Genomic DNA, 10,489 nt, shown 5'->3' with positions numbered 1-10,489 from the left:
GTTATTGAGTAGAAAGTGATGATGACATGAAACTCTGTAGGAGAAGGTGTATTTCAACTCTTTCAATTAAAGAACCAAATCAGGAAAATCATATATGGGAGAAGCAGACTAATTAAAATAATTTATTGATATTTTCAATTAATTGAATTATAATATTTTTCTATAATAAAAATTTCATAATTATATTACTAAAAGGTACTCTCTCTGTCTTAATTTATGTGACATAATTTGACTAGGCACGAAGTTTAAAAAAAAAAAATCTTTAAAACTTGAAAAAATCTTTAAAACTTGTGATCTAAAACAAATTATAGATATTTATATGAATTTAAATTATTTCATTAAAGATAAAAGGAGAAGTTTCAAGTTAAATAATTTGTAAACATAATAATATATATATATTTTTTAGATAGATTAAAAAAAAATGTGATATTATTTTTTGTATTGACACGAGCTTTCATCATCTAGTTGTAGAAACAAGTGACTAAGAGAGTATTCAAAGTACAAACTGAGGAAAAAACTGTGGAAACATTTGGAGAAAATGACAAAATATTGGGCCCTTATGTTTTAGAAATAGGTTTTAGTAGTCCTTTAAATAGTTTTAAATTTGTCGAAGGACTTTTGAGTTCTTTCTGATATTTTTATTAAAATTTATCTCTCAGATTTGAGAGGAACTGTGAAACAAAAATATTAAACTAGAACCCCTACAAAGTTCTACATCATAGAAACTTCAACACAAAAATTGTAGTAGACATCGAAAATAACAGAAGTTGCACCTCAAAATCGTGCACCGCACTCTAAGAATAAAACAAAGAAACTGCACACACTATACCTCTAAATATGAGTTTTTTTTTTTTTTTTTTTTACAGTTCACATTATATCTAGCAAACAGAAGTTGCTAAGTATTTGGCGAAGATCAAAACTGCTTAGTAATATATTTAAGGGGCTACTTTAAATCTACTCCAAACATAAGGGACCAATGTTGTTATTTTCATGAAACATTTATATACAACACAAATCACAGTATTTCAAAATTCTAACAATTTCTTCAATCCCTTTTTAACATTTTTATGTAGAATACAGGCGCACGCTTTCCAGTTTCGATATTTACATCAAATTAGATAATTTAATTTTAATAATTAAAAATTAAAGTAAAAAATATCACGTAAATATAATTAATTAATACTAATATATGTAAAAGATACATATCTTACATTTATTGCTTTAATATAAAAACGGGATGCTATCATCTTTGTTTAGTTCCATTTATCTATTGTAAGCAGGAATAAATTAGTTATGACTAGTAGTAACTTTTTTATGGGTCAAGACTCAATACCCTTAAAAAGTCAAGCAAGAAATATAGAGGAAATGATCTAAGGCTACCTCATGTATGGCCTATGCTAATTTCCTCTACTAATACCACCATTGCCAACACTCTATCGATGAGTACATGATGTGGACATTTATATTCTGTGAATGACATAAAAAATCGTATCCACGTAGGAATTAATCCTTAAGATTTCCTTTCTATGAAGTATAAATACACCAACCAAACAAAGAAAACTCATTTAGCTAAAACACAAAAACAAGTTTCACGTCACCATCTGTTTTTCCTCCTCTCTCTTTATATACGAAAAAACTCAACATGAGAAGCAACAACAAAGAGAAAGAAATGAAAGGTATTTCTGAACTTGAAGAAGATAAGCTGTCTCAAATGGTCAGAGATTTTATTGAATTGGATTGTGATACTTTTCAAGTTGATGAACTTGTTGATCATAATCCTACTAACTATCTTTCCTTACAGGTACATATTCCCTCATTTTTTATTTTTATTTTGACTTCATCTAATGTTGACTTCTTCTCTTCATCTTTATCTAAAATCCTCTTTTTTTATTTGTAGGATATTCTTGGGACTGTTAGTGATGCTGAAACAGAGATTCTTGGGAAAATCTTGTTTTATTGGAGAAATATGGTTAATAATATGGAGCCTAAAAAGTTAAGGCAATGGATTGTGAATAGATTAAGGATGGATGAGTATGAAGCTTCTCTTTGTAAAACTTCTTGGATCACTTCTGGTCGCCCTTCAGGTACTATTCTACCCCCACCCCTATTAGTTCTTAATATTAGTGAAATATTGAAAAGTTTAGTTGAGAAGCATTTCAAGATATTTACTCACAAAGTTTATTTTAAAAAAAATGAGATTCATGTTTACACAGAATTTCAGCTTCAAAGTATTTGTTTTTCAAGTTTAACTTCAAATAATCCTTTTTCATGGTGTATTTTAAGTGAAATAATATTTTCGCTCACAAAGGCGGTTGGACATGAATTAGGTGATATTTGAAAAAAAAAAAAAAGTTAATAATGTTTGTAGTTAAGGTGAAAAAAATAGTTTGAAAGTTGAAGTTGTGTAGTTTGGATGCATGTCACTTGAAGCTTTGTGAGAGATTTTTCTCGGGAGTGAAAAATTGACTACAGTATGTCCAACTTGAAAAATAACAATCGTATTATTTTAAAAAAAAAAAAACTTTAAAAAAAAGCAAAAAAGTTTTGTCCGACTTTCAAATAACTATTCCTTTAAGTAAGATTTATATCCAAATACAAATACAATTTCAATTTTCGAATCTTTTTTTTAGACTTTAACTTCAATTCCAACTGAAACTTATCCAAATGACTAATTATGCCTCTTTTTTTGCTGATTTTTTATTGTTGCTTTTTGGACGTTGAAGCATTTCACTTCACAGGTGATTATGAATACATTGATGTGATGATGAAAGAAAGCAATGGATCAGAAACAGTGAGACTAATAGTGGATATAGATTTTAGGTCACAGTTTGAGTTGGCAAGGCCTACACTAGACTACCAAGAGCTTTTAAATTCTCTTCCATCAATATTTGTGGGAACCGAGGAGAAACTCAATGGCATTATCTCTTTGCTTTGTTCAGCTGCCAAACAGTCCCTTAAAGAGAAAGGCCTTCATGTTCCACCTTGGAGAAAAGCTAGCTACATGCACTCTAAATGGCTCTCTAATAATTGCAAGAAAATTGCTTTGTTTGCACCCCTCTGCATATAGTTGGAAGGCTAAATATTTAGAAAAGTTATAAAGAGAGAACTAGCTAATGGTAGGTTTTTTTTTTTTTCCTTTTCCTCTTTGTTCTAAAGACGGTATTGATAGTAGCTAGTAAGTTTTATATTGTATATCGTCAAAGGTTCTATTTGCCTCGGGCTTGTTATGAGGGATTAGAAGTGCTTGAAATTTTTTGTTGGTGCACTTATAATCTTGTTTAATATGAACTTATTGCTTTTTATACTCGTTTTCAGATTGTACTAATTCAAATTTGTGTTGGAGAATTTTACTTTGAAGATAAAGTTAGCATTCTTTATCCAAGATGATTCCACTTAGAAGGCTCGAACCATAGACTTCTTTAATAAAAATGAAAAAGCATATACCACTCGATCACAATCTTTGCTAACATCACCTTCTATGGTCTTTAATTCTCAAGTATGTGTGGTATATAATTCAATATCGTTCCCCTTTCTAATGTTTTCTTCGGTAATCAAATGAACTTTTTAAATTATATAAAAAGAAATTGAATCAGGATATCTGTTTGTTGTGTGATTTATTTATTTTTATTCTAAAGATGAACTGGTAATTAAATGTAAGAATTCATTCTAATAATCTGCTTAATTAGACTATTGTGCCGTGTGCTTAACTAGACTATTTAATTTCAGATTGAGAATTGAATTAGTAGATTTTAAAAAATATGTTATTTTGTTTTCCGACCTCAATTTCTGCGTAAAATATATTTATCTTATATACCCTATATTTCTTTCTTTCTACTTTTGTCGTCCTCGTTGTGGAAGGCAAGTATTGGAAGCTTAGATAGAGGGTGCCTTTGCCTTAGAGATGTGATCTGGTTGCTTATTCATGTTGTCCTAAGGAAAATGTAATACTCACTAGCTTCGACCGATAATTCCTTTCGAGGAATATTAGGATAATATTTAACTTAAATAGGAGGATTATACCTTTTTCCTGAAAATATGAAAACACATATTATTTAATAATTAATAACAGTAATTAATGCTGTCTCAATATTATAAGTCGATATAAGAGAGAGGGAAAGAAAAGTTACTTGGCTTCCAAGTCATAACAAACAATACCAAAAAGATTCCCAAGTTGGAAAGCCTTTTTCTAAGTTGTCTAAATTCACCACTTGTAATGTACAAGTTAGGGTTAGCTATTTTCCTGTTTGCGTTTCAAGTACATTAAAAGAAAGCAACATTTAACAAACCTCCAATTTTTTTTCAAGAAACACTACAAAAAAATGGATAGTTTGTAGAGGTTGAAAGTTACAATTTGCGAAGATTTTAGTCTCTTTTATCAATTAGCGGAGATTTTCAAAATGCAACTTTCAACCTCGATATTTTTTTTTCTTTTTTCTTTTTAGTGAAAACAAACCTCCAATTGAAAAAGAAATACGCTACTCTACAATGAATTGAGATGACAACACTTTCTTCTTTCCCTTTTCCTTTATCTAATAACTTTATGTCTTTATCCCATTTGTCATTAACATGTTGTCTATCTCGTAAGATGATTGACCATATTTTGCACAGTATTCACGTTTTTTCGCAATGTTTATCTAGCCTTGAATTCCCAAACCCTTTTTAGTCTATGCATCATTGCATCCATGTTTATACCAAATTCAATAATTTAATTTTTAACCCTTAAAAATAAAGTATCAATGCATGTTACTTAATTATATTTGAGAGATAAATGTGCGTAAAAAAGAAACATGTCTTGCAATCATTAGTTTGGTGTATATGAGTGTGTGTAAATGTTTGCCAACCATTCCGCCTTTGCCTCTATTTCTCTGTTGTCTTTTAATTGTAATGAAGCAATTAAAAAAAAAACATCAAATATTTCATGTTATATAGCTTGGAAATTGCTATGGAAGAATTGTTACTTACTTAAAAAAATAGTTGAAGTTGTACTAAAAAGTGAATTTAATTAAAAGGTCAAGAATTTGAGCCTTGATGAAGTATGGTGAAATCCCCACGATAAAAAATAATCTCGAAAAATAATATGGGAAGACTCGTTATCCTGTACATGACAAGTTACAACAGCACAATAATATTGAAGTAATCCTGTCAGTTTTTTTAACAGAAATTTTCTATCGGGACTCATTATCAGTTGGAAGACTTTTAGCCTGTTTGGCCACGTTTTTAAAAATAACTTATTTTAAAAAATATTTTTTTTAAAAGTATTTTTTTTAAAAATATTTTTGGCTAAAAGCAGTTTATGTTTGACCAATTAATTTAAAAAGTACTTTTGAGCATCAGTTAGTGTTTGGCCTCGCTTTTAAAAAGTGCTTATATGTGTATTTTTCTCAAAAGTACTTTTAAAAAAAATACTTTTGGGCAAAAGTTATTTTTTTTAGCTTCTGAAAAACTGTTTCTTCTACTTCCCAAAAACACTCATTTTCTCCCAAAAGCTTAGCCAAACATCTCACTTTTTTAAAAATAAACACTTATTGAAAAAATAAATACTTTTAAAGAAAAAATAAACTTCGTCAAACAGGCTATTTATTTCATTTACATGGAAGGGGAATCAATGCACCACCAAGAAAAAAAAAAGACTTTTTCAACAGTCACTAATTTAGTTCGTTAAAACAATTTTTATATCTTGATGATCCATAAACTCCCCAAATAAGACAAAACAATCACATTTGAACCTGTAAGAAAGTAATTGATGCCGATATAAGGGCGTTGACAATTCTATCCTTCAATAATTCACTGTTCTCAAGTAGGACAATAGTTTCTTTTTCTTGGTGAGATTACATAAAACGTGTTGGTCCCACTGGCCATAGATAATTTTTTTAATATTTACAAATATTGAATTTTAATATTTAAAATAGTGATGAAATATAGAAATTCTGTTAGGGGTATTTCAGAATTTCAAATGAAATAAAAGTTCCACTCACAAATATTATCTCCCTTGCAATATACAAGTCAAGTTAATAATTTAAACTAGTCAATAATTTAAACTTCATACCAATCGAATACTATCATGTGAAGAAGGATAGATGATGTTTTGAAATAAATAAGAGTGTTTAATGATTATATTATGACAATTACTTTAACTATATGATTGATTTTTTATTTTTTTTTGAATTAATGGGATTGGTTAGTGGATGAAAGGAGAAGGCCGGAGTACCATCAGATTCAAATAGGGACTAATGATCTTTTTATCCTAAGCTCATTGATTCAAATCTCACCTCCTCAAGCTGAAAGTGAATAAAACGATTATTTGACGGCATTGAAATCATTTTATGTAAAAAGCTGGTAACTGTTTTACTATCCATTACAAATGTTCTTTATCTATATGGATTAAAATCTGTTTTCTCCTATTTAAATTTATGTGGTAGTATTATATTTCTTTTAGTCTACTTAAAAAGAAATTAATTTAAAATTTCCTTTATTCTTAACGAACATATATATTTTTTTAAAATTATATTCACATAAATATTATTCCCTCCGTCTCATAATAAGTGTCACCTAAGTCAAAAACACGCATATTAAGAAATTAATAATGCAATGTGAAGTTTACTAAATTACCCCTACATAATAAAAATTAATTACTTTTTCTCTCGAATAGAGCATTCACAAGTAGTAAATCTTTTGACATTGGGAATCTAATAATACTAAATTACTATGTAAATTTTTCAATCATCATTTAGATGTTACTTTAATTTATTATTTTTTATCTAAGGATAAAATTTAAAAAATTAGTCAATTTATATTTTAATTTCTTAAAATAATATTTATTATGTGATAATGTTTTTTAATTAAAATGACACTCATTATGGAATAAAGAAAGTATAATGGAGCAGTACATTTGGGGATAAATGAAAGAGAAAAGAACCTTATATAAATGGATAATTTGCTTGGTTTGTTTGTGTAGGGAAACGGGCTTTTGGGGCTTAAGTGGTACGTGGATTTGACAGGGCAATCATTTCAGTAACACACTTTGCAAAATCCATCACCTCTGCTCCCCCAAACATAGAGTTAGTAAATCTTAGTTATAGTCTGATGCTATGCTGCACTATCTAGGGATTGCAGAAGGAACGGAGAGGATCCCATAATTTTTAATGAGAAATTTTAGATTTGAATCTTTAAAATGGACAAATTTTTACTAATAGAGAGATAATGGTTTTTCATTAAGTGAATCTGGTGCTGACGCAAATTTGAATTAATCGGATAATTTTGTATGAATGATTATTACTTCCTTCGTTCTATAATAAATGTTACCTTAGATAAAAATACGCATATTAAGAAATCAATAATTTAATGTGAAGTTTATTAAATTATTCTTATATAATAAAAATAAATTACCTTTTTCTCTTGTTTAGAGCATGCACAAAGTAATCCTTTTGACATTGAGAATCTAATAATATCAAGTTACTATGTGGCTTTTTCAATCATGATTTAAATGTTAGTTTAAGTTTTTATATAAGGATAGAATTGAAAAAAACTAATCAATTTATGTCTTGATTTCCTAAAGTCTAACACTTATTATGGGACAAATAATTTGAGCTAAGGTTACACTTAATATGAGACGGAGGAAGTACCTATTTTATTGTATCGTATAGTTAAATTCATCTATTTGTAACGACTGTAAATCTCATTTAACGAGATGATTGAATTTGGCATCGCGTCGTTACCTTTTTCCTTTTTCTTCTCTTTTGTCTTTGCTTACTATTTAATTATCTAAAATTATTTTATTATTTACTCTACTTTTTTTTTTTATAATAATAACTCTATGCCACGTACTCAATTTTTTTTATTACTATATAATATTATAATTTTATCCTCCAAATTGCTATGCGTTGCATTATGTAATGACGAAAAATGATGATCTATTCAAATATTGCATCATCAAAACAATATAGTACTCTCCCCGTTCACTTTTATTTGACACGTTTCGCTTATCAAGAGCTAAATTACATGAACATTGACCAATATTTTAACAAATACTTTTAATCATATTATTATGAGAAAAATTACATCTTATTGTATTTTTTGTATATTTTAATTTAATGCAATTTAGTTAACTTAACTTTCTAAAAACGAAACATAACAAATAAATGTAAGCAGATGAAGGAAGTACAATATAATTGTATGATACAATACGATACGTTACGAACCAATATGTTGCCATTCAAACAAAGCTGTAATAAAAGTACAGAAGTCATGATTAAGCATGCTACCATCCTAACAAGCAGTAACAAAAGTACAATCTGCTACTATCCATTTAATATTAGATGATTAAAAGAAGAAGCTATGCCGCAACAACGTTACCAACCTGTCAACCCTAAGAGATCTCATCGTCATTATGATTAATAAAAGTACAGAACCTTTTGATACTTCTCTCTGTTCCTAAAAGATCTTCCTTCTTTTCTCAATCCATTTTCAGATAAATATTCTTCTCTTTAATAAGACCAAAGGAACTGATAACTTCGGCTGCTGTGTATCCTATTTGCAGACTAGTAGCGGTAACAGTCATCTTTTTTTGGGCTTTAAATAGAAAATATAAGTTTTTGCAATAAATGGTTTGCTTGTCTAATCCTTTACTTGTAGTAATGGGTAGCAGAATAGAATGATGGTGATAATTCTGTCCTTTTAAACTGACTACCAGCAACTCTGAAGTTAAACCTCCTACAGCTATCTGCTCCGTGTCAGCGGACAAAATTGGACAAAATTTCAATTCATGTGAATCTATTTTTTTCTTAAAACGTAAAAAAAAAAAGGATATTAAAAAATAATTTATTTTTGTGCAATAATTTATAGTCACACAGAATATATGTCTCATTTTACATCACAAGTTCAAAAGTTTTTTTTTTGCTTAAATTCCGTAACTAATCAAATAAGCTTGCATAAATTGAAACGGAGAGAGTATTTAATTACTACGTTTATTGCACCACCTTTAGATAATTTTGTTTTAACAAAAATAGCAATTCTATTTATATCTGATTATCCAGTCAATATTAATCTTTTATCCAAATATTTGGAACAACATAAATAAAGTATGATATTGAACTGTCTGTTCCTTTAACTTATTAGGAGAACTTGAAATTTCAGTATAGTGTACGGTTCATTTCAGACTAGGCCTAACTTAGTTATTGACAAACTCAAGAACGTTGTATTCGAGGTCTCATGGCCAGACGCTCTCTTTAATTTTAAATATAGTATATTTGCACTCAATTGTGTGGTCGAAAAGGTAATAAAGTGGGTTTAGATCTAGAAAATTGAGTTCAAATATCAGCAATGCTAAAAAAAATTACTAAGATGATTTCTTTTCATCTATATAAATATTAATGAAAAAAGTAATCGATATTTATATCAATAGAAGATAATAGGCCTCTGCTGAAATAATCAAGGTTCTCGCAAGTTATCAAAATAAATAAATTAATACTATAGTATTTGTGTTGATACCAAACTTCAGACTTGAGCCTTTAGATAGAACATTATTTGGGTCTCCTCAAATTTGCATGGTATATGTACGGGCTAGCCACTTTTTGGATCGATTGTTGAAAAATAGTTAGTGTTTGAATTCCCTGAAAAATGTATATTTTTTGCATTGAAACATCCATAAAAGTGTCATGGATTTCAAACTTAAACAAGTGAAAAATCTAGAAGACTCGTGATTTTTAAAACCCATGATATTATCAAGGATTTTGAACTTAAAAAAAATGAAACTCCATAACAATGTCTTGAATACTGTGATGGAGTTTCACTTTCTTAAGTTTGATATAAATGATAGGGTCATGAATTCTAAAATATAAACTTTTTTTCAATTTAATTAGTTCACCAAATGAGCCAAACCCAAACGGCCAAACTATTGAGCCATACAGAAAATCTATTTGAACTTGAAAAGGTCAAATCCAACATTTATCCCAAAAGGATTGGATAAAGGAAGAGAAGCTACTGTGTATTATTGACGAGGTAAATCATTTTTCAGTAAGCTCAAAATTAGGTACAGGAGGGCTGGTAGATTGCATGGACAAATATTAGGAACACAATATGCGATCGTGAAATATGACTAGTGGATCAAGCATTTCCCGGAGTTCTTTTTTTCTTTTTGGATGATAAAATGACTGCCAACACTGTTATTACATAGAACTCCAGCAAGGCAGCAACTTCTCTTTTCCATTTTCGATTAATTGGTTGCCATATTCACTTTGTCTAGAGGATTCAACCATCACTTCTACATACGCAGTTTATTTACATAAAAGATATGAACCCCTCTCTCCTCCCTCATTGCCTTCAATTTTCATTTCAATACCAAGTCCAAATGCCAAAACTCCGTAGTAGCCTGTTCGAACCAACAGATACAGAAAGAAAGATGCAAAGGAGTGGAGAATAAGAAAATCTCATAGAGACATCGTCTGTCCAAGTACATAGGAGAATGAATAGACAAATGAATCAAGAAAGAAAA

General features: G+C 29.1%; 1 protein-coding gene across 2 annotated transcripts; it reads left to right on the top strand.

The window, feature by feature from the left end:
* The first annotated feature begins 1,582 nt into the window (after window positions 1-1,582).
* On the top strand, window positions 1,583-3,302 carry LOC132612867 (uncharacterized). 2 transcript variants are annotated; one of them, XM_060326995.1, is made up of 3 exons: window positions 1,583-1,801; window positions 1,898-2,084; window positions 2,739-3,302. In XM_060326995.1, exons 1-3 carry the CDS (start codon window positions 1,643-1,645, stop codon window positions 3,065-3,067), a joined length of 675 nt encoding a protein of 224 aa, XP_060182978.1. In that variant the 5' UTR covers window positions 1,583-1,642; the 3' UTR covers window positions 3,068-3,302. The 2 variants fall into 2 exon arrangements, with proteins under 2 accessions (XP_060182978.1, XP_060182942.1); XM_060326959.1 differs by having other exon boundaries at window positions 2,724-3,302.
* Window positions 3,303-10,489: the final 7,187 nt, after the last annotated feature.

This window comes from Lycium barbarum, chromosome 1, assembly GCF_019175385.1.
Source record: "Lycium barbarum isolate Lr01 chromosome 1, ASM1917538v2, whole genome shotgun sequence".
NCBI lineage: Eukaryota > Viridiplantae > Streptophyta > Magnoliopsida > Solanales > Solanaceae > Lycium > Lycium barbarum.
The sequence above is the reverse complement of the archived record's forward strand: the minus strand, read 5'-3'. Positions and strand labels throughout refer to the sequence as shown.

What these genes read in the sequence shown, in the direction of transcription:
- LOC132612867 (XM_060326959.1), top strand. Translation starts at nt 1,643, where the DNA reads ATGAGAAGCAACAACAAAGAGAAAGAAATGAAAGGTATTTCTGAACTT. An exon ending in CTAACTATCTTTCCTTACAG is followed by an intron (nt 1,802 to 1,897) that starts GTACATATTCCC and finishes TTTTATTTGTAG; the next exon opens with GATATTCTTGGGACTGTTAG. An exon ending in CACTTCTGGTCGCCCTTCAG is followed by an intron (nt 2,085 to 2,723) that starts GTACTATTCTAC and finishes TGGACGTTGAAG; the next exon opens with CATTTCACTTCACAGGTGAT.